General features: G+C 45.4%; 1 protein-coding gene across 1 annotated transcript; it reads right to left on the reverse strand.

Annotated features, from left to right (window-relative positions):
* Window positions 1–259: 259 nt before the first annotated feature.
* SEC31B (SEC31 homolog B, COPII component) lies at window positions 260–26,562 on the reverse strand. The gene is made up of 25 exons (XM_016220082.2): window positions 26,478–26,562; window positions 26,014–26,137; window positions 19,331–19,526; window positions 19,023–19,118; window positions 17,960–18,103; window positions 17,475–17,617; window positions 16,534–16,633; window positions 16,242–16,403; window positions 15,578–15,712; window positions 12,783–13,013; window positions 10,728–10,802; window positions 10,368–10,466; window positions 9,912–10,011; window positions 9,218–9,396; window positions 8,872–8,998; window positions 8,388–8,533; window positions 7,463–7,636; window positions 6,793–6,954; window positions 4,351–4,528; window positions 3,620–3,925; window positions 3,304–3,362; window positions 2,749–2,895; window positions 2,082–2,192; window positions 1,547–1,618; window positions 260–1,319 (listed from the first exon to the last, which is right to left on the reverse strand). Exons 1-25 carry the CDS (start codon window positions 26,554–26,556, stop codon window positions 1,140–1,142), a joined length of 3,525 nt encoding a protein of 1,174 aa, XP_016075568.2. The 5' UTR covers window positions 26,557–26,562; the 3' UTR covers window positions 260–1,139.
* Window positions 26,563–27,328: the final 766 nt, after the last annotated feature.

Genomic DNA, 27,328 nt, shown 5'->3' on the forward strand with positions numbered 1-27,328 from the left:
ACAAAGCAGAGTGGCCACAGATGCTGCAAGGAGAGAGTATTTCAGTGACACCCTCCTTTCTTCAAGTCTCGACTCTGCATCTGCCCCCAAGCCCCCTGTCTGCAGGAAACAAGAACAAAGAAGACTAAGAATAGCGGTGAGGGCAAAACAGGACCCAGGAAACAACTGTTGGGAGATGATTGAGAAAACCAAATCAAAGCAGCTTTATTGCATATTAAATACATCAGTGCTTCAAGTGCAACATCCAACCATGGGAGTGCAGCCTGAGAAGGCGGCCCTGAGATGTGGGGGCTGAGGAGAGAAGGGCCTCCAGCCCTTGAGGAGCAGTGCTAAAAGAGAGACTTTGGTTAACATGGCTCCTATTCCAGAACTGGGCTCATACTCACAGAATGAATGGTCTAGGGCCTTGGACCAGGGCTCAGACAGGTCAAGTCAGGGGCCGTTTTCCATGGGCAGTGGTCCCTCTGCTCCTATCTCAAGGCTAAGACAGCTCCCAGCAAAAAGCAGTGCACCCCTTCCACTTAACCTCACCCACCCCTAATGATGCTGACAGATGACATTTCCCTTTGAAAAGGGATAAAGTTCCTTTCTTGGTTCTGTTCAGCACCCATCCCTCACATCCACAACTTGTTCAAAGGATGAACAATCAACTCTATTTCAGCCTCTCGGGCTCAGAGAGGTATGTACTTGGAAATATGAAGTCAGAGGCAAGGAGAAGGTAAGGTCAGGCTCATAACCCATAGAAGGAGAAAAACAGAAGACCCAAAAGATGGGTACAGCAGAGGTAGACATGGATCCTGCTTACCATCTTAGAAGCCACTTAAACAGAATATCCTTATCAGAGAAGATACCCTGCCCCAGGCCCTGCCCCTGAGATCAGTATTAGGGGAAGTACAGAACTGGCCCTATGCTCTGCCTCAGAGGCTGAGCAAGCTTTGGACAGATCCTAGAAGGCCAGGCACACAGGGATAGAAAGCAGGCACTCTGCCGGTTTGGAGCCAAGCCTACAGCATCGTATACCTGGCAGTAAGAAAGGGGGCTGGAAAAACAAACAGAATCTGCTCTGCAATTCCCTTTTCTGCAGGGAGAACAGTTAAGTAACAGCAGAAGTGGCCTCCTGGTAAGAGAGGCTGCCTGACTTAGACGTGCAGCTTATGAGCAATGGTGAGGACAGACTTCAGGACAGGCATGAAGCTGGAGACCTCGCTGAAGCGGCTGCAGCCCACCACCTGGGCATGCACTATGAGGCCCTGCTCAAAGCTTCCTGCATCCACGCATCGGGCAACCTCGTGGAGCCCAGCCAGGACTTGAGGCGAGAGCTGTGGAGGGATTGGCACTTAGGTCAGTAAGCCCAAACCAGCCCCTACCCTGGCAGCTTGGAAAGGACAAAGGAGGACTTAAGTTCTAGAGCCCGATCCAGGGAAGGGTGATGTATTTTGAGGGGAACCCAGGTCTATGAGACCTCAGGGGAGGGACGCTTGAGCTCCCTTTGGCCATGCGTGATGGTGGAAGGGCAGGAGGCAGAGGAGCACCACTAAATACTTACTGTTCCCTCACAGAGCTTCTCATATAGATATTCTAGACGTTGGGCTGCCTCATCCAGCTTCCGTTTTGTCTTCTACAGGGAGGAAGATGGATTCTGTTCTAGCCCCTAAGCCTAACACTACCCAGGTCTCTAAAGAATCAGAGTAGATTAGAGCTAAAATGGCTTAAGGCTACTTCTTTCCTTTCAGAAGAGGAAATGGAGGCCTGAAGACAGTAAGTGACTTGCTCAAGCTGACACAGCCACTGAATGAGTGGCAAGTTTTCTTGCTCCTGGTTTCACCCTCCTTCAAGTGAGTATTCCCGCTACCTTTCCAAGAGTTAAGTCTCAATGCTGCTAGGTCCTGCTACCAAGAAGCTGGACTTCAGACCAGACAAGTTTCCCACCCTCCCCCCGCATGGACATCAAATAAGTATAAGATATAGATATGTCAAGGGAAAGTGAGAAAAGAGTCACACAAAGAACTGATCTAGAGCTAAGGGATCCTGGAACCAGCTAAGGATGTGAGGAGGACATTGTGGGGAAGGTTCAGACTTACTAAGTCAGTGGCAGACTGGGAGCAGCGTCGTAGAAGTGCCTCAAAGCTGGTTTTCAAGGACTGATGCTCTGGGGGCAGCTCCTTCCTGTCTGTCTTCTCTGGTGGCCACTGCTGAGGAAGAAGCGGGGAGACAGGATAGGCAAGCTGTCCCTTCTCTCAGCTTCCCTAAGGACTAGTCCTCAGTGACCCAGCATCACACTCCCACTAGAACATAGCAGAGTTGGGGAGAGGGTACCCTCTACAGTAAGGACATTTGGTGCCTGCCACTTCTCATTCCCCAGCTCATAGTCTGACTCTACCTTTAGGAATGAGGCCCATCTACCAAGCCCCCTCCCTCCCTCCCTCCCTCCCTCCCTCCCTCCCTCCCTCCCTCCCTCCCTCCCTCCCTCCTTTGCTTTTTTAAAGATTTTTTATTGATTTTTAGTGAGAGCGAGAGAGAGAGAGAGAGAAACATTGATGTGACAGCGAAATGTGGATCAGCTGCCTCCTGCATTCCCCCTACTGGGGATCGAGCCCACAACTGAGTCATGGCCCTGACAGGGAATCGAACCCATCAACCTTTCCGTGCACCGGATGATACCCAACCAACTGAGCCACACTGGCCAGGGTGCCCCCTACTTTTCTATACCAAGGAGGGCTGGAAGAGGGGAGGGGAACACATTGTCACCTGCAGGCCGAATTCTCCTGGCGCTCCAGGGGGAGCATGACCCACACCAGGGACAGGGGGCTGTGAGGAAAGGACCCCTCGTGGCTCAGAGGTGAGGCTCATAACTGGAGCAGTAATTGGTGCTGGGGACATAAATGTCTCTGGCAACTAAAGAGAGAGAGAGGCACATGAGTCTAAGCTGAGACTCCCTAGGCCCTGGTTTGAGAGTGGCAGAAATTATGAGCGAACAGGAGACAGAATAGTGAGTAGAAAACCAGGAAGTAGGAAGACTGGTGTATACAGGGTGGGGCAAAAATAGGTTTACAGTTGTTCCTATGGAAAATAATATAATAATAAATAATAATACAAGAATAAACTCTGTGTTTTATGTACTCACAACTGTAAACTTACTTTTGCCCCACCCTGTGTGAGAAGGAAAGGGGGGGGCTGAGGGGAGAAGAGTGAGTGGGAAAAGAGAGGATAGAAAGCATGCCTGAGAATGGGAAGGACTGGGCCAAATTCTGTAAGGAACTAAAATGTGGGTCATTGGTAAAGGTATGAGGGGGTGGTGAGGACCTGTCTCCTCTGGAGGTTTGCCCCGGGAGCCGGAGCATTTTTCAAGGAATCTTGAGGTCCTGTATAAAACAAAGATAGAAGTATTTAGGGGCGTGATTAGGAACACTGGAAATTCTTAGTCTGAAGGCCATCAAAATTATTTTAGTTGGAATCTACCACACCTCCCTCTGAAGACCAGTCATCACTCAGTTAGCATTCTCCAACCCAAGGGGCCCCAGTTCATTGGTTTGAGGAAGAGACTCCCAAGGCGGTAGTGGGGAGAGGAAGAGAGGGAGGCAATGATTGAGAAAAGGAAACCTATGGAAAGAAGACTGACCTGGGTGAAGAGTCCAGATGCCTGTGGTTTGGATGGTGCTAGAACATGCAGCACCTGGTCCTCCTGGAGGGTGTGCTGCAGGGAAGCTGACAAGAGGGACTGGGAGCTGGGAGCTCATAGGGCTGAGACCTGGTGGTCTTGTCGGAAGGAAAGGGAGCAGTTGAGCAGTCTCAGGCAGGGAGCCAGAGTCAGGCTGTATGATGCTTGAGGGTGCTATGGGTGGAGGGAGAGGCCGTGTTCCAGGGAATCCCATGGGGTTAGGAGCTTGTGTCCTTTGCCCTCTTAACATCTGTGGCTGAGATAGAGCTGAAGTGAAACAGAAATAGATCATTTGCCACCAAATTTCAATTTGGGAGAGACTCAGAGCACATGAGGGGGGAATAGGCAGCAATAATAAATTTTAAAAACCTAATAATAATAATAATAATAGATTGATTAATACATGTGTATGGATATCTACCACATACAAAGTACTTTTATCTGTATTCCTTATTTGATCTTCAAAACAGCCCTGTGGGGTTGAAATGACCAACATAACTACTCTTACTTTTCAAAAAAACAGTATAGTGCTAAGTATATTGCCCAAAGGTACAAAGCCCGTAAGAGACAGAACTGGGAATTCTGACTTCAAATTCGCCTTACTACATAGACACACTGCCTCCCAAATCCATGTTGGCCATGCCAATTGTTTTGCTCTATGTTCTACCCAGATGGATCACTCACTCACTCACCAGGCCTTACCCCAGGGCCCAGGGGCAAAGGCTGGGCTACCTGGGGTTCAGGTGCCCTGTAGTCTCTTATAGTCTGCATTCTGGAGCCTTGATAGGGGCCAGGATGGGAAGGTGCCAAGGGCATCACTTGTGATGACTGAGATGTGAAAATCCTTGGCCTTGTAGATGGAGTGGGAACCTGTGAAGAGAAGAAAGGGTTAGTACTTGGAAAGAAGGGATAAAGATAACTGAAAAATAGAAAAACTATAGAAAAAATGAGACAAAAAGCTAGTTCTTAAAAAAATCAACAAAATTGATAAATCTCTATAAAAACCAACAATGATAAGGAGAGAAGACACAAGTCATCAAGATCAGTCATTCTTGATCTTGATGACTTCAAATTATACTACAAAGTAACAATAATCAAAACAGCATAGTACTGGCCATAAAACAGACACACAGACCACTGAAACAGAATGAGAGCCAAGAAATAAACCCACATCTATATGGGCAAATAACTTCAACAAAGGAATCAAAAAAATATAGTGGAGGGGAAAAAAAATCTCTTCATTAAATGGTGCTGGGAAAATTGGAAAGCCACATGCAAAAGAATGAAACTAGAATGCTGTTACCATACACAAAAATTAACTCAAAATGGGTCAAAGATCTAAATATAAGACCTGAAACAATAAATTATATAGAAGAAAACAGACCTATGGACCTTGGTCTTAGACAAGCTGGATTTTATGAACTTGACCTCAAAAGCAAGGGAAATAAAATAAATGAATGAGACTATATCAAACTAAAAAGCTTCTGCACAGCAAATGAAACTATCAACAAACAAAAAGGCAACCAACTGAATGGGAGAAGATATTTGCAAACAACACCTCAGATAAGGGGTTAATATCCAAAATATATAAAGAACTCATATAACTCAAAAACAAAAACCAAACAATCCAATTTAAAAATGAGCAGATGACCTGAACAGACACTTCTCCCAAGACGACAAACAAATGGCCAAGACATATATGAAAAGTTGTTCAACTTCACTATTAGAGAAATGCAAGTCAAAACTACAATGAGATACCACCTCACACCTGTTAGAATGACATTTATCAACAAAGCAAGTAATAACAAGTATTGGAGAGGTTGTGGAGAAAAAGGAACCCTCCTTCACTGCTGGTAGGAATGTAAACTGGTACAACCACTATAGGAAACAGTATGGAGGTTCCTCAAAAAATTAAGAATAGCGTTACTATATGACCCAGCAACCCCTGTTCTGTGTAACTACCCCCCAAAATTGAAAATGTTTATTCATAAAGATATGTGCACCCCTATGTTCACTGCAGCATTATTCACAGTGGCCAAGACATGGAAACCACCAAAGTGTCCTGCGATAGAGGACTGGATAAAGAAGATGTGGTGCATATATACAATGGAGTACTACTCAGCCATAAGGAAAGATGAAATACTACCAATTACGAAAAGATGGATGAATCTTGAGAATATCATGCTAAGCAAAATAAGTCAGATGAAAAAAAGTCAAGAACCATACGATTTCACTCATATGTGGGACACAAAACTGAAAGCAACAAACGAACAAACAAGACAGACAAAATTCATAAACACAGTAACAGTATGGTGGTTACCACAGGGAAAGGGGAATGTGGAGGAGGTAGTAAAGGGGGTCAAATATATAGTGACAAAAGGAGATCTGACAATGCAATATACAGATGATGTATTATAGAACTGTACCCTTGAAACCCATATCATTTTATTAACCAATGTGAACCCAGTAAATTTAATTTAAAAAAAATTTTTAAAGATCAGGGATGAAACAGGGAATATCATAACAGACCCTGCAACCATTAAAAGGATAATAAAGGAACACTACAAAAATAATTTTACATTCATCAATTTGACAATTTAGAAAAATGGGCCAATTCCTCAAGCACTACAAATTACTATACTTCAGTTAAAATTAAAAAAATAACAGATAGTTCTATAATTATTAAAAGAATTAAAATTGTAATTAAAAAGCTCTTCCCAAAATAAATCCCTAGGCCTAAACAGTTTCACTGGAGAATTTTACCAAACATCAAAGAATTCACACAAAGTTTACACAATCTCTCCCAATTTCCAAACTCATTTTATGAAGTCAGTAACTACCCTGATACCAACACTAGACAAAAAACAGCATAAAATAAAACTACAAACCAGTATCTATCTTTCCACTAGATTAGGAGCTAATTAAGGGCAAGGATCATGGTTTCTGTACCTTTCTACAAACCTCGGCAGTTGTTCAATAAACAGTTATCAGAAAAATAACTGAATCTATGCTTTATGAAGCCAGGAATTTTCATCATTTCTATTCACTAATATATTCCAAGTGCCTGGCACTTGGTAGACATTAATTTGTATTTTTCAATGAATGAATAAATCAATGAACAAACAAGGTATTACCTGGTGAGAAGGCTGGAATCTCAAATTGCAAGATAATATTTCTTTAGAGTGGGGAGCAGCTCCCACAATGACTCGAGGGAAGGGAAAAGGAGGAGACGGCTGGCCTAAGACATCAGCACCCTGGGCATGAAAAAGCCGATCTCTCAGCTGCTGAACTGGTGGCTATAAAAGTCATAATAATGAAGAACTGAGTTACATAAAATTAAAACAAGCAAACATCCTTTTTTACAAGCCTGACCCCATACAGCACTCAAACCTCAGCTGACTCTCTACACTCGAGCCACTTTAGATGACTCAAATATTCCTAATCCCTGCCAAATCTCCCTCCTTGCTGTTCTTTTTGCCTAGATCACTCTGTATCTGCTAGTAAGCTACTTCTCTTTGAAGGTCCAGCTCAACTATTTTAACCACTCAGAAGCCTTCTGTGACTTCTGCCAGCAAAACCAGCCCCTTCCCTGGGGTCCTACAGTGTTTAGTATAAGCTTCTGCTATGGCGCTATGAGTTGGTGACATCTGGTTTTCCCCCAAGAGATTGTGAGCTTCCTGAGGGACTAGATCTTATTTATCCTGGGAGCTTCAGCATTTAGCATAGTGCCTAGAACATGGAATTGCTCAGCCAGTGTTAGAGGTTTGATTTAATGGTTTGTTCTTTCCACATGGCCCCACTCACCTGACCACCGTCATTGGGTAGGTAGCTCATGGCACTGGCCAGGTTGCCCTGGGCTGCCAGGAGGTTGGCATATTGAGTGACCCTGTAGGTTGTGGCAGGGCCTGGGCTCACCCCATCAGAACCCCGCAATAGCTCCAAGCTCCTGTTCAGAACCATTACCTTCTCCATCAGGTCCTAGAGGAACAAGGATGAGGGCAGTCAGCCCTCTTCAAAGCACATCCTGCTCTCTAAACCCAGGCAGCTCACCCAAGGACTTCCCACTATGGATAGGAGGACATATGGCCATAGCCAGGTGAAGACAGAAGGTGATGATATACAAGAGACATGACAGTTAAAGAGGGGCCAGTTGGCCTCACCTCTTAAACTCTTAGCACTGGGCTCAAGTGGGGCCATCAGGATCTTAGATTCTCATACATCTCTGCCTCTTTTTTTTTTTTTTTTTTGCTTTCTTTACCCTTTCTGCTAGTACATCATCAATTTTGGGTTCAGTTATACTACTGTTTTATGTGTGACTCTGTCTCCCCATGAGTCTGTGACCCCATCTTCTCTGTGACCCCATCTTCTCTGATCACCTGCTAGTACCAGAGTGTCTGGTACAATTTAGACCCACAGAATTTTTCATAGCAGCCAATAGAAGGCCCAGGCTCACAATTACTCAAATATAGAATAAATTTGTATAACCAAATCTGAAGTAGGAAAACATTATGAAGCTTCTGCTCTGTCTCCCTGACTGAGAAGGAGGGAAGGAGGTGATAGCTCATCCTTGGGAGAAGGTCCCAGACATTAAGGGCCCTTCTTTTTCCTAATATCCTGACTGCTGCCTGGGTACCCAGAAGACTCACTCTGATGTTCCTGCACATTCCTACCACTACCCTCTCCTAAGTGCCTGTAATGAAGGGATGAGTGCCCTGCAGAGAAGGGCTACCTGTAGGGCCATGGGGGATGAAGCCTCATGGCATTTTGCCCAGCACTCCACCAGCCGCTCCACACTCCCTGAGCACACATAACAGAGTCTGGCTTCGGAGGTGAGTGCCCTGTCACCCTCCTGCTCCATGCGAATACCCAGCATGTCTGCAGAAAGATGGAAGCTTCTTGAAAGTCACAGCCTCCCTTTGCTCCTCCCCCTTTTCCTGTTTGGAAATGGATGGAGGACAAGTAACCATGGTGGCTTTGGACAAAACTGAGGCTCACCCTGCTCTTCAATGAAGGGCAAAGCCCTTGCTTCAAGATATGGCAAGAAAAACAGGACAACAAATGAAAGTAGGGGCATGCACTATGGTCCTTGCCTCCCAGCTAAACCAGACCTTAGCTCTGATAATGTGGCTTGGTCTCCCAGACCTTCTGGCTGCTCTTCTGCCTCCTCCATCAGCATGTCCCCTGACTCCATCCTAAAGCCTAGGGCTACCTACCACAGAGCTCAGGGAATGTCTCTGGCCCTGAGTATGTCAGTAGCAAGGCCAGTGCCTCTCTCCAGTTCTGCAGGCTACAGGAGCACACCATATCCTTCCAATTCTTCCGCACAATACAGGCTAGCAGCTGTAATGGGCAGAGAGGGAAGGAGGCTATCAGCACAGGTAGCAGGAGCAGGCTTCCTATTAGACCACTGACTAGGGGCTCGGAGTGAGATCAGGGTGGTTGGAGTGGGAAAAGAGAGAGTTTGGTAGATCCTCTAAACACCAGTCCCAAGGTGTGGACATCCACCTCACAAAGTCCAAGAAATGCCCTCCTCTCCTCTCCTGCATGGTGGGCAGTTACCAAGGAGATTCTGGTTTTCTTCTTGGCCAAGTAGCGTTCCTGTGTTTGCTTCAGTAGATCTGTGCCCCCAGCCTGGGCCAGGATAATGGCATCAGCAAAGCGCTCTTCTTTCAGACACAGCTCCACAGCAGGGCCCAGTTCACCCAGCAGGAGAGCCTGGCTCAGGAGTCCATCCGTGTCTGCAGGCAGAGGCATCCCGTCCATGTTAACCTGCCCTCGGACTATAGCTTCACCTCAGAACCCATAGCACACCTCCTGTATCTGTATCACTCAGCTTCCCTTGCCCCACACAAACTCCCAAGTTTCATTCCTTAACAACAAAACGTAGTGGGGTGTCCTGGGGTGCCAAGGTCCAATGATTACTCTCTAAGGAGAGAACCCAAGATGAGGGAGTAACACATGTGGCAGTATCACAGGTGATTGTTCAGCAAGAACAGGGTCACAGTCCTTAAAGTGAGAACACAGAGGGATTGAAAAACATATCTTAGTAGAAGGCCTTCCATAGGAAAGACCCATCCATGAAAATCAACAGCCAAAGAGTGCTCTAACCAGTACCAGAACCACCCAGCATTTGTGATGGTGGGAGGGGCGGGAGGCAGGAGGCAAGGGACAAGAAGGAAACGTCCTCAAGTCTGAGCCCTCTGAGCCCACCTACTCCCATGCAGAGGGTTTCTCTCCCGCAGGGTCAGGGTACCTTCTGTGATGGGAATCTCCCATGGTGTCATATTCTGAGGCACCAGCTCATCAAAGAAGGTCGAGGAGGCAGAGACTTTTTCTGTGGTGTGTTTGTAGGCCTGTACAAGGAAGGACAGAGGTGGCTACTTAGGAAATGAACCCCAAAGACAGAGAGCTGACTTAATAGTTCTCTCTGGGAGCTCTGATATATTTGGCCCTCAATGGATAAACCTAAAAGAATAAGCAGGTAAAGTCTGAGAAGGGCTCTAGTTCATGAATAAAACACAGCTCCACTCCCAGACCAAAAACTTATGGACTCTGTCCCACTGTGGTTCCAAGAGAGGAAGGAGTCTGAAGACTTCTATACAAGCTGAGCACCTCATGAGAGCAAAGCAAAGGGCCAGGAAGGTGGAAATGCCCTAACAGCAGGTCTTCTGTGCTACAGCAGGTCTGGCTGGCTGGGCTCCTACCACACCTGGCTGCAGAAGGCCTGTTGTCTGTTACTGTTGAGGTCATCTCCCTTGGGCTGAGGGCTCTCACCTAGCCCCGAGTCTCTCTTCAACCATGTGGCCACCTGCAGGGAGAGACCTATGAGTACCACTTACCTCAGCACAAGGTCAAACAAGAATTGTGCTTTCTTCCCACCTCCAAACTCCACCAACTAGACCCTTGAAGATCCTTGAGCTATTTCTCTGGGAAATGTCTAACTCCAGGAGGTCAAATGTTTGTATATGCATTAGTGAAGTTCAGGAAGAGGTATTCTGAGACGGTTTCTGCTGACAGGATTCTCTTCTCTAAATATAAAGTACTTGATTCTGATGTGAAAGCAGCTTACCTTTTTCTGCAGTTCATCTTTACTGTATCCTAATAGCTTTAGAAATTTCATTCTGGAGTCTTGCTCCAACGTCACCTAAGGAACCATAGAACAGAGAAGTCTCCATAGTATGAATGTAAATAACGCTCTCCTGCTAAAACTGGAATCTGTGCCAGTGTATCCTCAAATAGAGTTCTTTGTACTACCAGAAGTACCCTACTAAAACCAACACCATCTCTCCCTTTTTCTCCCCAGATTTGATTCCTGCTGGGCTGTGAGCATAGTGTTAACAAAACCTTTTCCCCTTTCTGCATGAGAATTGAACCTTCAGTTGACTTCCTACATCTGTTACCCAGGTAACCTAATAAGAGTAAAATGTTAGTTATGTTTCTAAACAACATTGCTTGTGACTGGTAAATTGCATTTGGACTGGAACTATATAAACTATAAATAATCAGTGTGGACACTATGCTCTGGGTTTCGCTGATTGCAAGGATTCTTGTAACTGAACAGGTCCCTTGCAGAGAATCTAGAAGGTATACTTTTGTAGTTGGTACAAGAGATATTGGCTCTTGTGGGCTTGAGGTTTCTAAGCCAGGGCACCTTACACACCTGCCTGATGTACATCTCAACTCTTTGCACCTATGCTATCTTCTGGGGAGGTGAAGAAGAGAACTCTGCACTGCTGCATGGACTACTGCATGGACTGCTGCAAGGACTGCTGCAAGGACTGCTGCAAGGACTGCCCCAGAAGGGAACACCTGATGCTGTCCTGCTGACAGGCTGTGGTTCCTGTCCCACATCTTTTTGAGGAGATGATACCAAGTGAGTCTCCTGAGTCTAAATGTCTAGCTGAGAAGACTCCTGCTGTAAGATGCATGGATATACTAAACAGAGTCAGCTTACCCACCTGTGTACCAGATACTGAGGGCCATACCCTAATCTGGGTTCACTGGCCTGGGCCCTTCATTTATCATACACTGAACCGTCAATTCTGACTACTATCTTTTTCATAGCCTCTCAAGGCCCCTCCTCCTTCATGTTTTTCCCTTGGAAAAATGTTCATCCACATTCAGCTTCAGGACCATCCTGATGGACACCTCTTGGTAGCTTTTCAACCAGGCTCCCCTCTGTCCTATGGACACCTGCTGCCTGAGTAAATAGGCTGAACTCCTGATCACTCCCTCTCTTATCACTCCCTCTATTCTCTTTCCCACCCCACCATTCCTGGAGCTATTACCTGTATCCTGCTTACAACAAAAGCATCCTTTCTCTTTTTTCCCCCACATGTTCTCTAGCTTCACTCTATAGTTGAAGATCTTTCTCAAATCCTTTTTTCCTTGCCAGATTCTTGGTGTCTACCTTCATGAAGTTCTACTATGTCTGAATCACAGACCCCCATCCTTCCCAGGCTCCCTGGGACAAGGCCCTGTCCTTTCTGCATTCTTCCCTACAATCCCAAAGATTCGAATAACCCTCTCACTGCCTGTCCAGTTAGTTATTTCTCTCTTCCATTAGCCCTCTCCTCTTATTTGCTCATTTCCTTTGATAGCTAGAGCACTCCTCCTGGTGTCATAAGCAACTTGAAGTTAAATTAGCACTGTAACTGAAGCCATGCCTCCAGAGTAGAGCAGGGCTTGAGCCCTGGGTCCCACCACAATGACTTGCCTTCGGTTACCTGAAACAAACTCAAAGCCTTCTCATGACGATATATTCTTTCAGCTGATCTTCCCTTCCTTTCCCTTCCCATCTTCTCCCTTCCCAACACCTTATCTTCCCTTTGGCATGGAATTGCGAAAGCATTCACCTTGGCTCCGGTGAAGTATCCAGGACATAAGCAATTGCAGCAAAAAGGGCAAATGTCACTTGTACTCCTCACTTTTCCTAGTCACAAATGGTCTTTGAGTGTCTCTCTGGTAAAGGATGAAGATTGTGTGTGTAGGAAAAAACCTAATAGTAGTTAGGGCCTCTGAAATCTGGGTCACAGTATGGTTATGCATCTCCTGGTGTTGACAGAGGCTGGGGTACCCAGCTTTGGGGAAACACTTCTGAGTATCCAGCCTTCAGGCTTCCTACCTTTAGGAACTGCCAGAGCATCTTTTCGCTTTGCACTGACGCTTGCTGGATCTTGTTCTGACAATAACTGAGGAGATTTCCTGATCCCAGGGCCTCCTGCAGCTCAGCTGACCGCATCAGGAATTCAGATTCTGTGGTGACTTGACTGATGAAGACTAGGCGGAGGCAAGGCTGTAGCACCTGATGGGCAGGGGTGCTGGGAAAGCCAAAGGTAACCAGTTTCCCCCCAAACTGGTGAGAAAAAACAAGAAGGGTAAAGGTGATGCCTTGGAGCTAAAAATTAACACCAAGTCAGCATCACAGGAAAAGCTATATATTGGTCAACCCTAGGATAGGAAATCAATAATAAGAAAACTCCTGAGGGTGGAATAGGATCAGGAATTGCATAGCAAATTTACCCCCATACCAAAACCACTTCTGCATTTTTAGCCTATCAGCTTAAAACTTCAGCACATGGTTCTCATCTTCTCCTCACCTGTCTTGGTACCGCCCTTCTCCCAGTCACCTGGACCAAAGACTTTGGCATCACAGTTTTTATACCCACTGCAGCCAAGCAACAACAGAGTCTTACCTCTCCTTGTCCAATGTCTCTCATGCAGGTCCCTCTGCCCCATTCCCAGTGCTGGCACACCAGGAATAGGTTGCTAGCCTCTAGTTTTCCTCCTCCAACCCAAGCATTAGACTACCACCCTGTACCTGTTGCTACTTAGGAGCTTGTAATGGTTTCATAAAGCCACAGGAGAGACCTGAAGCTCCTCTGACTGTTGTGCACAAAATCCTCCAAAATCCTGGCCAGACCTGCTTTTACAGCACCTCTCTCCCTGCTCATTTATGTAAGCGCTCCACATCCCCCAAGTGCCCAGCTCATTCCTGCTTCTGTGCTCTCACCCATCACAACACCTCAACCTGAGCATCCTTCTCACCAAATTAGGTACTTTATATAAAGCACTCGGCACAAATGCAGAACTTAGTAATGGTCCTTTAGTAATTCTCCACCTTGGCTCCATATTGAAATCACCTGGGGAGCTGTTCCGAGTCACCAGGCTGTACCCTAAATAGTAAAATCAGAATCTCTGGGGGTGGGATCAGACATCTGTATTTTTTAAATTCTTCATGTTATTCCAGTTGCAGCTAAGGTTGACAACTCCTGCTTTACTCCCCAGCCATTTGCTATTTCCCTTCCTAAGGCTCCCTCCTTAATGAACTTTCCCAGGCAGAATTCTTCTCTTGACTCCTACAGCACAAAATCTATACTTTGATTAATGCTAAACAAAACCACCGTAATTTGGATTGGTATAGTACTAGATAGTTTAACAAAGTGCTTACATATATTTTTGCGTGAGGTTCATGTCAATTCACTAATGTAAGCTAGGCAGGTGTCACTATCCCTGTTTTGCAGATAAGAACACTGAAGTACTGAGGGAAGTGACTTGCCCAAGGCTACCCAGCTGACAAGCAACAAATCAATAATAAAAATTCAGGTCTCTTGACCTCAGAATCCTTCACGTCAGTGCTCTTGAGTGTGTTGGTCTTACCTCCCTAATAAAACTGTTGGCTCTGAAAACAAGAGAGTCTACTTTTATGCATCTGTTTTTAATTCAAACCTATTAGTTAAAGCATTGGGCTAGGTATTTTAGGGCCTTGCTGCTCCTCAGACCAGCAGCAAGGGCAGCACCTGGGAACTTGTTGGAAAATCAGAATCTTGGGCTCTACCCTAGATCAAATGAACCAGAATTTGAATTTTAGTAAGATTCCCCAGGTGATTTGTATACATTCAAGTTTGAGAGGCACTACTCTAGGGACTAAAGACTCCTCGAGGAGTCTATTAATTAGTAGCGTCTTGAGACATGCATATAAATAAGTTTAGTACAGTTAGAGTATCATTACAGGAGTATAAATCTGTGAGATTACAGAAGTGAAGTGAAGTTTGACTAGGGTTAACGATGGGCCTCACAAAGGGGGTGGTATTTAAGCGAGGGATCTTAAAAGGCTGTAGCAGGATTCAATGGCCTGAGAGAGAAGCTGAAGGGTGGGGTACAGGTGGAGGCAGCAGAGTTGGGGAGTTATTCATGGAACAGAAGAGAGTCATATTTATTTGGATCATAGAGAACACATGTGAGTAAGGTGGGAATAAAAACTGGAAGGGAACATGGGGCTCTGTGTACACTTGGCTTTGAGCCTGTAAGGCAGAGGTGGGGAAACTTTTTTCTGTCAAGAGCCATTTAGATATTTATAACATTATTTGGAGGTCACACAAAATTATCAACTTAAAAATTAGCTCTGAAAAAAGCTCCTAGATTTGTTTAATTTCTAGTCCCCGCGTAGTTGCCTTGGCAGGGCCAGACCAAATGATTTCACGGGGCCATATATAGGGACTGGCTGTTCCCCGCCCCTGCTATAAGGCGATGGGGGTCAAAGGTCAAGGGTTTTGAGCAGAGGAGTGACAGGATGAAATCTCCATTTTTTCTTTCCTGCTTTGTATTCTAACCCTTGCATAGCTGGACTCACTACCAATCCAGACACATAAAGATTAAAGAAAAATCAGGTGGAATCTCAGGCAGTTCTCCATACCTGGTCTAAAGCAATCTATTCCTTTTATAGAGGACTGGCACAGCAAGCAGGTGAAGGGGATAGGGAGGGGAGCTATAGTAATTCTCTGCTTGAACAGTAAAGTGGGACCTAATCTGAGATACAGGTAGATGGAAAAAATATCTCCTGCAGAACATAGCTCCATGCTGGGCACACAGGTCTTTACAAGCCTCACACACAGCCACGTGCAGACACACTACACTTACGGCAAATGAAACACCTGTTGGCCTTCTCATCCATTTGGGAGTTTTTTTCAGAGGAGGTATCAATGATGCTCGGGTCATTTGCTCTGGCACCTGCAACGATGGGAGAGGCTGGCCTTTGCTGAAGGAAGAAGAGATCTGGGGGAAAAGGACACCTGCATCACCAGCCTGAAATGGTGGCCTAGCCAGGAATATCACCTACAAACTCCATTTTGGGAGGAATCCTTGAGATACCTGATCTGACCCACAAAGACCAGAATCCCATATTCCAGGGGACTAATAGTGATCGTGGGATTCCCATGAAGTAGGAAAGCTTACAGATTCTAAGGTCTACAGAGGAGAGTGACACAAAATGTATACACAGGTGAGAGGGAGGTAAGACAGTTCATACTTCCAAAATAATGGCGCCAGCATGGAGGTCCAATGTCCCTGAAACACCACAGGGAACACCCAAGAACAAAAGTCAAGGTGAAGGCTTCCTTTGTATTGTGGCAGAATTGCATCTTCCCAGGAAGATGGGCACTGGAGCAAAAATGCAGCCCTCCCAAACCCAGGGCCCTGCCCTCCCACTCTTCAATACCCCCACTTCTTCCCAGGCCATATGTCCTGCTCTCTCCCCATAGAGACAGCCCCTTCCCTCCAGCATTTTCCACTCAGCCCTTCAAACCTTGTCAACCTGTCTCATCTGCTGGACTTCCCAGCTCCTGCCCATCACAGAGTACAAACTGATCCAGCCATCAAAGGAGGCAGCAGAAAATACCGGAGGGTTCCGAGGGCACCACTGCACATCAAAGCACCAGTTGCTCTGTGTGGGTAGCTTATATACCACCTAAGATAAGGGAATACACCGGTAGGAAAACCCTGACATAGGTAAGATGGTGCAGAACACATAGCTGCTGAAGGGTTTGCCCCACCACCTTATCTCCCATCCCAGCATGCCCACAGAAGGACCAGCCTACCTCGCTGCTCCCCAAGTTCCAGCACAAGACCTGGTTGTCCTTGGCACTACTGAGCAGCAGCTCAGCATCAGCCTGGCTCCATGACACTGACAAGATACCCCTAAAAAGGAAGGAGAAACTAGCATTTGCTTAATACCTACTACAAGGAGGGTACTTTATACACCTCTGATAAATCTCATCCCTCCCTACAAAATAAGCAGCCTGATTTCATTTCACAAATGAGGAAAACGAGGCTTTGAAAAGTTAAGCAGTCAAGTAGCCAGAACCGAAATCTGTTCCCAGAACCTAAGCACTGTGTATCACATCACTCTGCCTCCCATAGGTCACTGCAGGGCCTTCTTCCTTTCCCTGATTGTAGAGTAGGGACTATGAATCAGAGAAGCGCCCATCCCTAGGGGTGCCTTTTAGCTCAGGAGAGTAGTAAGGACCTAACTCTCAAAAGTTCCCAAGGTGTTATAAAGGCGACATGGCCTTTTAGTTAGAAAGAACAGACTGTGGGGCTGCTTTCTCTGCTGTGGCCCCGAGAGCTCAGCTTCAGAGGCAGGCCTGTGTGCAGGACAGACAGGAGCCAAGGTTCTTTTATTAAGGGGAAGTCTTGGAGGAGGCAACCTCATCACCTAAAAAAATGAGCATTATCCTCAGATGGGAGCCTGGGGACTCTCATAGGGGACCAACACTGGCTCCAATATTTCTCATGACCCCATCTCCACTCCCATCTCTAGAAGTTAGAGGGAATCTCAGACTCCTCTCCATAACTTCTGGGTCTAAAGGAACTTCTCTTGGTTGGGGCTGGAGCTAAGACTGTGTGATTATGTGTCTACTGGGATGGCTATGAAGACAAGGAGGATGCTTGGTAGCTAAAGTGAGGCACTCATTGCTCCCTACCCAGGTCATTTGCCCCTGCTCTCCACCAAGGATATAGATGAAGTTTGAGATGCTACCTGTTATGGCTCTCCAGCACCTTCAGGGGCGAGGAGGCGAAGCGCAAGTCCCACAGCTGAATCACTGGGAGACGATCATCTTCTGAGCATAGCACCAACTGAGTCGCTATATCTGGGTGCCAGGCCAGGCCTGAGCAGTGCATCTGTGAACAAATCAGACTCCAGTGGGTAATGTAACCTGCCTCTTCTAGTCCTGAACCTTTTCTGCCCATTTGGAATGGGACCACTCTGAGGACAGGTTCTGTGTCTCTTCTAGGTGACTGGGAACACCACAGCCATCATGAATAAGTAAGGGGCCTTAGAAACCCCCATATCAGCCCTGCTTAGCTTCCCTGAGCTTTCACCCTCAATAGGAAATCTGCTAGGGGCTGAATCCGCATTTGCAACAGCTGCAAACAGAACCCTGGCCTGGAGAGGAGCAACTGCAAAGACTAGGCATGAGAGATAAGCCACAGCCCAAGCCTGTATTTTGCTCCATGACTCACCCTATTGCTGTGATCACTGATTTTGATGATGGGTTCATTCTTCCTGAGATCCCACACAACTGCCTTGCCGCTGGGGTGAGCAGAAGACAAGATATGTTGAACTTGCCGGTTCCAAGAGAGTGCCTTGATGTCTTCTGGGGGCTGCTGAGGCGAGATGGGGTAGGGGGTGAAGGACAACCTGTTATCCCCCAGACCAAAAGACATCTGCTGTTCCACTGCTCCCAACCACCCACAGAAAGTCTAACAGCAGACACGGGGCTACCCAAACCAAGACAGTCTCAGGGAGCTGGGAGTTGAATTTTCCAGAGAGGACCCTTTAGGGTACCAGTGTAGAAGCTGAGACAATGGCAGGCACACTTAGGTTTTACTCATATCCCAAGGTGCTCCTGAGAGGATAGAGTCCAGATTTAAAAACAGCCCTTGGGGAGAGAAGGAAGAAGGTGAGAAAGGGAGGGAAAAATAAATACCCAGGCTCCTCAGAGAGTGAGGCAGATAGAAAAGCCATTGCTACATTTAGGACACAGGTGCTATCAAATTCATTCTAAACTTACCTCACGGTACTGTAAGCATAAGCCAGAGAAAGCCAGGAAGCAAAAAGACAGGCCCAGTTACAGACTGACAGATAGGTACACTCAGAGACAGAGACACACAAGACCCCTGACTGCATGGGAAAACCAGATGCAGAGACAAGGCTGACCCTCCCCACCAAAAGGACAAGGGTATATCTGGGAGTCCTACGCTGATCCCCTCTGTACTCGGCCTGCTTAACCTTGCTGTACCATGATAAACAGCACTCTCATTCCTTCTCTCAATGTCTTACTCCCCCTGCTCTCCTTCATTTTCCTTCCAAAACCCCTAAGACAGTTAATGACCAGGAACCAACCCCTCCACTCCCCTCCATCCCTGTTGTCATCTTGCTGGTAGCACATTAATCTGTGGAGCTTTATTGCCCTCCAGTGGTGAAGCCTAAAATCCCCTATGCCCCAGCTGCCTCCAGAATTCAAGACTTTTCCCTGGGAGAGTCAGCTGCACACTGTAAGCAGCAGCCCCAGAGCCTCCTCACCTGTGACTTGGATCCTGGGGTCATTGGCACACTCAGGTTATTCAAATCCCAAATGAAGATTTCAGAATCGCTGGCCCCTGAGGCCAGGAGGTTGCCCTGTATGAAGAACAGGCCTTTGGAGACCATCATCCCAGGAAGAGATGAGAGCAGGAGAGGGGGAAAGAGACCCATATATGAGGCTTCCAAAGCCTCCCCCATAACAGCCTGGTAAGGGCTCAGAGTTATAGACTGGAGGTCATAAGTGAATGCTTCCATTCAGAGCTATGGCTTGAGGGCTTGGCCATGCCTGACAAAATGAAATGTAGTACCTGAAAAGGGTTAAAGTCAAGGGCTCTGACAGACCCTGTGTGCTTCTGTCTCTGGGCAATCACAGGCTCCTTCCCCGAAGACAGGATGTGGGTCACATTGTACAGAGTAAGCATGCCATTGTCCCCGCCGCCTGCAATAACCCCGGAGCCTTCCAGAAGCCCATTGCCAAAGCTCCCCCAGATCAGCTTGTGAAACCTACAAAGAGGAGGAACTAGCTTCAGCACCAATTCAGGTGTCAGTAAGCATCTCTGCCAGCCTCTGCCATTGTGCAGGAATCCCCACCCCTAGCTGGGGCCTGCCTGTCTTCCTCCTATCCCAGGCACAGAATGAAGGTCTCCTCTGCCCTTTCTCTGAAAAAATAATCCCTCTATGTTACACTAGAAGCCAGGAAGCCACTGCCTCAGGGTTGTGTGGGGATACTTTTTTAAAAGTTAATATTATGTAGACCTAGTGATTAATACTTCAAATAGATTACTTCATCTAATCTTCACAGCTCAAGTAACAACAACTAACATTTATTGAATACTTCCTATGTATCAGGAACTGTCTTAAGTGCCTCACATGTATTAACTGATTTAATATTCAACAACCCCATAAGGTGTTATTATTAATTCCACTTTCAACCGAGGAAACTGAAGCACAGAGATGTTATGAAACTTCTGCATATACAGCTAGTAATTTTATCCCCATTTTACAGCTAGGAAGTGCAGCATCAAGGTTCAAAGTCAGGCCCATTTTATTTTAATGCCCAAGATCTATACTGTCTTCTGTTTAGAGAAAGGTCCAAACTTTTCTATACCTGACTAGAAGCAGATTCCCTAGACCAAGAATTGCTGTCCCCTCTTCCCTCTCAAACTGGAAGTGAGAAAAAACCCAAGGACCTCCCCACTCCATGCCCTTCCCATGTGGCTAGCTCATTGAAGCTGTCACATGGCTGCAATGGGCCAGCCCTAGAGACATAGAGGCATGAAGAATAAACACACCTCTTGGGAAACACTTTTCTGGCTTTCTGAGGATGCTTCTAACAGGAGACTTCTAGTGTCTTACACTTGTTAGAAGAAAAGAAAAAAAAAAAGATGGGCCCTGGGCCCCCTGAAGACAAACGAGTCCTCTGCAAAGCCGCTAGAGAAGGCATGTAAAGTCCCCAAAGCCTCGTAAGTGCTCTGTCCTCCATTTCTCAGCTGCTAGCCAAGGATATTTCCACAGCCCTTCAGAGAAGTCAGGTTTCACACTGAATGATGCCCTAAGGTATCTAACTGAAATAAAATGTCCCCTCACCCTAGGAACAGTCAGCAAAGAAAGTGAGCATGGTGGCCAGACAGGAACCTGTTGGGCCAGTCATAAGAGCAGAGCCAACCTGCCAGAAGCGAAGAGCTGAGCACCAGTTGAGACTAGGTTAGTATCCGAAGCAAAACAGCAGAGTTATGATAACAGCATTGTGGTTACCAGAGGGAAAGATGAAGAGGGTAAAGGGAGTCAAATACATGGTGACAGAAGGAGACGAGACTTTGGGTGGTGAGCACACGATGTAATATACCAATGATGTATTACAGAATTGTACACTTGAAACTTATATATTATTAATGAATGTCACCATAATTAATTAATGAAGCTACTATCAGAAAGGCTATATTTTCTAACATTGTCTGAGTTTAATAGGGCAGAAGAATGTGTTCCATACTAGCTCAAGAGGCTGCCATGGATCCTGGGGCTAGAGGTCAGTGTGGGCAGAGGGCAAGTCAACAGGGTAACTAGAGAAGCCCATAATAGATCACACAGGAACCGGAGGGGGGTATGCCAGTAAAAAACTCACATGGGAATGGTAGAAGAGGTGCAGTGGCCTCACTATGGTCAGACACCATGACATGCAGACCAGAATAAAAGGTACCTGAGACCTCAAGGGGGGGTGGTTACCAAAGAGTTTGAGAAGAGGATCCAGTTACTCTAGAGTGGCTGAAATGCAGAACACAGAGTGTGACAAAATGATTTTCTTTCTGTAAGCATGTAGATGGTACTTTCCTATTGTTAGATACTTCACTAGTGAGGGTGAAGCTGGAGCTGCAATAGGATGTGATGGAGAACACTTGAGAGAGTGGGAACACCTGGGACAATTTAAGCAAGGACAAGGACTTGATCACTCAGTGGGCTCAAGGAGTGTCAATCATCTCTGCTCTGCAAATGGACAGGGGACAAGAAATAGCTGTGGGTGTGTGTAGAGAAAGAGAGCACAGAGGAGCATGTGAGCATATGTCACAAAATGTTAACAACTGATGAATCTAAGTGAAGATACATGATGTTGTTCATTGTACTAGTCTGCAACTTGTCTATGTTTGAATACTTTAAAAATAAAAGTTGGTTTTTTTTAAAAAAAAAGATGGCCACCCAGCCGGGTGTGGTTCAGTGGTTGAGCATCAGCCTAGGATCCAGGAGATCACAGTCCAATTCCCGGTCAGGGCACATGCTCGGGTTGCGGGCTCGATCCCCAGTAGGGGGTGTGCAGGAGGCGGCTGATAATGACTCTCTCATCACTGATGTTTCTCTCTCTCTCTCTCTCCCTCTCCTTTCCTCCCTTTGAAATCAATAGATATATTTTAAAAACAAACAAACAAACAAACAAACAAACAAATAAATAAAAATAAAATAAATTTTAAAAAAACATGGCCTTGGCATGAAACTAGAAGCTAAGATATTTAAGGGGAAGATATAGGAAGAAGAGCTTGTATGGGGAGGTGGGAACTTTCAAAATATAAGAATAGAAATGGAATTCTCTGCTAAAGTGGTTCCCAGGATAATGATGGAGACTACAGGACATCACAGAATAATGGGCAGCACCTAAATACAGGTTCTTTGATTCCTACCCAGACCTTGTGAAGTAGAATTTCCAGAGACAGGACTTCAGAACCTAAATTTTTATCAAGACCCTCCAGGTAATTCTAACAAGCAGCCAGGGTTGAGAACGACCGTACTAGATACATCAGACTGCATACCAGTCTAGAACAATTGGGGAGGATGTTGAACTTCATAAAGACAGAACCAGCCCTAACAACCAGCTCATTGCTATGTTTCTGGCAAAAAGCACAAGACAAGGCTGAAGAGAATACACTGAAGCTGGTGAGATCAGAACATCATACCAGCCAAGCTCATTTGAGGCCAAGCTTTAGTTACCTGATAATTAGGAATATGTGCTGTATAAATTCTTGCTATAATTTATGTACTTTTTTTGTTTTGAATTTTTCTTTTATTTGCTTAGAAAGGTTCCTTTTGAAAAATCTCAGCCTTGTGTAAGTGAACTAAAGTGAAAATGAGTTTGTCCACATCTAGTCCAAAATAGCTGAGGAACTCCACGTTTCCTTAAAAGTCACACAGAGTGGTGAAGGCAGCGCTCCAAGCTCAGTAGAGTGGAGCAATGGCTGGCTGAGAGAAGAACTACTTTTCTGAATGCATAGTATGCTCCAGGCTATTATGTGCCTACTATACATCCTGAATTTACAGCAGAGAAAACAAGGCCAGAGAAGTTAAATAATGTGCCCAGGGGGACAGTAGGTGGCAAAACTGGGATTTGAACCCAAGTCTGTTGAACAGCAAAGCCCAAGCTCTCTCTATTCTGTTATCTTGATGTCCTCTAGAGAGAAGGCAAGTCTTAGAAATAGGAAAACTAAGAGAAGTATACAAAGTGATCTTTTTCAGCTTGGTGGTGTCCCTTACACAGGCACCCAAAGAGAGATCAAAAGGCTCCCAAAGAAGATAGAACTGAGGTAAAAGTACTGGAAGACAGATCACCTACTTTCTCCATGTTACTAGAGGATGGGTCATACAGAGGTTACAGAGGCCACTCAGAGATCTAGAACCTCAGTGTAGACAGATCACACATTGGCCTCTGACATCATTCAGCCACAGCAGCTATGTCCTCGGTTCAAAAGTCAATACATAAACAACCGTCTTGAGTGAGATTCATCTAGCAAGTGAAACATTACTTGCTTCAGCGCACATGCTAATCCATACTGATTCTGGTTGCATCGGGTGACGTTTATCCATGCACTCCCTTCAGTCTATTCATAGCGTGAAGCTGTCCCTTATCTACATCCATACCAGTATTTCAGAACACTTCTTTTCAGTCAGGTATTTCTAAATGGATATTTCTCTGATGCATCATGGATTGAAGAATAGGGGATTTTCAGGATTCAACTGTGGTTGCAGCATGGGTCTGGTGAAAAGGGCAGGCAGAGGAAAGGGGAAGATTTTGAAAAGCGTATGTTTAGTTAGTAATGAAGAGAGGGGTTTTACAAAAAGGGGGGGAAGGAAGAAGACTAAACTAGAAAAAGAAAGAAAAAGAACATAAAACCTGAATTTCATGCTCAGCAAGTTCTGTCATCTTATAAAGCCTCTTCTTTAGACATGTGAGGAAACCTGAGACCACTGACAGAACTCAATTTGCCCACATAGCTTTCATTAAGGCTGCAACCCAACACAGCTGTGCTCTCCACGAAACCAAGCAGAAGATGACACAAAAGAAAAGAGGAAAGCATAAAGCAAAGGATGGGTAGCCCTCTACCTACCCTGATCACCTTGGTCAATAGTTTGTAATACTGACTCTTGAGTAAGTGACCTAACCCAGGCTGGAACAGAAAGAAGTGGGTGTCTTAGACTCCACGGCGTCTAAGATGATTTCTTCAGAAAGGGCCCAACAGGACTGTGTCAAAGGTAATCCCTTAGGTCTTTGGAAATGAGAACCAATCTTTGGAAACAATTATAGTATAATTAACTGTACTATTTATTTTGGTGATAGCCCACAAATCCCTGCAAGATGGAGCAGGATATGGGTGAAGTCCATGACTTCCACATTCAGTACCAACATTTCAAAAAAGGTCCCTTCAACCTAGCTGGCTGCAAAACAAACAGATCATCATCCCTGAAAAGCTCTTAGACTAACTGAAGACTAACTGTAAGTAACTGAAGTGGTGGGTAGAATGCTCAATTTGGTAACCCAGAAGTTTCTCTTTTTTTTTAATTGATTTCAGAGAGAGAGGAAGGGAAAGGGAGAGACAGAAACTTCAATGATGAGAGTCATTGATCGGCGGCCTCCTGCACGCCCCCTATTGGGGATCGAGCCCATAACCCGGGCATGTGCCCTGACTGGGAATCGAATTGCGATCTCCTGCATCATAGGTTGATGCTCAACCGCTGAGCCACGCCAGCTGGGCAACCCAGAAGCTTCTTCTATCACTCATTCATTCAACAAATATTTATTAAGCACCTAATGCCAAGCATTGTGCTAGACACTAGAGATACAGCAGTGAATAAAACAAACATCTCTGCCCACATGGATCTTAGGATTCCATTTCAAGGTTTCTTAAGCAATTGTATTGCCTCTTTTTTAGGAACTCTAAGCCTAAGGAGCCACCACGGTGCTGCTACTGCTTGGCTGGTTGAGAATAAGACTCCTTGCCCACTGCCCCTTTTCTTTCCTCCAGGATAATAAATATTATTGAATTAGCTCACCCCTGTCAGGGGCCCTTTCTGAAATGCTTGCTTAGAGGCTAAGAATATGTCATTATTATTGGTAAACCCTCCCGTGCCTGCTCTTCAAAAGATATAAATACTGGAAATACAAAGATATGCAAAAAAACACAAAATACGGATACTGTCATTAAGTGATTCAGGGGCTCAAGAAAAAGAGAACTAACTAATCTTCATTATTAGATTAAACCATGAAATAAAGATGGTACTTCTTCTAACATCTTAACCAGTCCCTCAGACCGACCCAGGAATTCACAAGAGGATGGAACACTGTATTCTAAACTGGGATGGGCAAGAGAATTCTCTGGGCTGTAAGAAAAAGACTTATATTTTTAATCTAAAAATGATATAAGTTGCACTTCATTAATAGTACAATAATAAATGTACATTATTTATTTTGGATATATGGCTTGAGTATAGTGATTCATATTTTTCCAATGGTCCAAAAACTTGGAGACCATTGCTTCAGACTGTAAGCCTCATCTCTACAAAACCTATAAAAGAGCAATTGAATAATGGAAAGAAGGTAGGCTTTGGAGTTAGACAGGTGGAGACTTAAATCCTAACTTCTGAGTTTTGGTTCCCTCCTACGTGAAATGGGAATAATGTTATTTATTGCTTAGGGTCATTGTGAGGAACAAACAAGATATACAGAGCCCCTAGCATAGTGCCTGGCATGTATTCATGTGCTCAGTGAATGCTACTAAGTGAATGCCAGCCCCATAAGCCCACCAGAGCCATGAAATCTGTACCAATCGATCCTGGACAGCAGCGAGGAGAGGCTCATTTGTTTTCCTCTCTTTGGCAGAAGAGGGGGATATTATATAAGGTTTTTATCTTCACAAAAGCCAAGGGAGGAAGGAGTCAACATCTCTGCGTTCAGAGAGAGGTCGGTACTCATGAGTCCAGGGTTGTGGGAGGCACCTCTATCACATGATTCTGCCTAACACTGCTCTTACTGCTGCTAACAGGAAAGAAATGGGTGCTTTTAAAATCATTTTGCAAAATAATCCCAGAGTTAATGTCTCTCCCACTTGGTGAGGGTCCTTCTCCCCTCACTTGTCTCTTCATGAGCCCTGAGAAGCACACACTACTCCCAGGATTCCCCACCAGGGTCTACATCAGGATCTGCCCTGCATACCCATCAGCACTTCAGACATAGTACCTGCTTGAGGCAGAAAGGGCTCCCTTGCGTTTCAAGTCCAAAGAAGGGTCCCTGAAATCAACCTCAAAGATTTCCAATGTGCCATTTGTGCTAAAGGAGGCATCTAGCTGCTGGGCAGATGTTCCTAGGCACAAGAAAAGTTAGGAAGAGGCAGCACATGAACAACAAAATATGTGTGGATTTGGGATATAAATGGTTAGGGAGTGGAAAGAAGGAGAAACAGGAAAAGACTAAGTATACTCTTTTTCAAATGGTAACTGCAAAAAAGCATGAGGTGCCTAGCCTTGAGCCATAGTCCAAGGCTGTCCCCAGGTCCCAAAAACACCTAATATCCCCTTACTTATGCTGTGAGCCAACCCTGTGGCTCTAAAACTTTCTCTGATGCTTAATAAAGAATTCTGCACACTAAGTTTCCCCTCGACCTATGCACTTCCCGTGGCTCCTGGTCCACAGTATTACCATACCTGTGGCCAGATACACAGGGTACTGGCTGGCTGGGCTCCACACTTGGACAGCTGGCCTCTCAAGTTCCTTCAGCTTCATGGTCTGACCTGTAGGTGGCAGAAAACTGACATGGCCCTCAGCTCACTGAAAATAGAAACCAGCAAGCTTAAGTGCCAGATACAGGGAGCACCTGTGGACACAAGATCTTGTTTCTCTCTCCATCACGGGATGGGGCATCTCAGGGCAACACAGGGTGACAAACACATGACCATTTGCATATCTGTAAGGACAGTTCAATTAACCAATTACTATAATCTAATGCTCTAAATCTAAAAATATAATCAACCACACTGGTTGCCACAGGCCCCATGGTGATGATAACCATCAAACCAGACCCCATGGTGATGATAACCATCAAACCAGATACTATCTCAGTGACCTTATCAATTCCCTTGACTTTAAATATCATCCATATGCTGATGACTCTCAAATTTATATCACCAATACAAATCTCTCCTCTGAGCTACAAGTTTTTATATACAACAGCTACTCAAATATTTCCCCTTGGATATAGCAGATACCAAGTTAGTCTCTCAAAAATGGATTGCTCTATTCCACATCTTCTCCCCCCAAAATCTGTTCTTCTCTAGTATTCTTCACCTCAGTAAATGGTACCACTATCCACCCAATTTCTCAGCTCTGAAACATGAGAATCACCCTTGATTCCCTCCTTCTTCCGTATTCCCTTCTAATCCATCAGTAAGTCCTCTAGATTTTACCTCCAAAATGTATCTTAATCTGTCCGCTTTTCTCCATCTCTACCATCACCACCCTATTTGAAGATACCATTCTCTCTCACCTGGATTATTTC

This window comes from Miniopterus natalensis, chromosome 14 (assembly GCF_054644295.1).
Source record: "Miniopterus natalensis isolate mMinNat1 chromosome 14, mMinNat1.hap1, whole genome shotgun sequence".
NCBI classification, from domain to species: Eukaryota; Metazoa; Chordata; class Mammalia; order Chiroptera; family Miniopteridae; genus Miniopterus; species Miniopterus natalensis.

What these genes read in the sequence shown, in the direction of transcription:
- SEC31B (XM_016220082.2), bottom strand. Translation starts at nt 26,556, where the DNA reads ATGAAGCTGAAGGAACTTGAGAGGCCAGCTGTCCAAGTGTGGAGCCCA. An exon ending in TTGACTTTAACCCTTTTCAG is followed by an intron (nt 19,119 to 19,330) that starts GTACTACATTTC and finishes TTCTTCATACAG; the next exon opens with GGCAACCTCCTGGCCTCAGG. An exon ending in CAGGAGAATTCGGCCTGCAG is followed by an intron (nt 2,193 to 2,748) that starts GTGACAATGTGT and finishes CTTCTTCCTCAG; the next exon opens with CAGTGGCCACCAGAGAAGAC.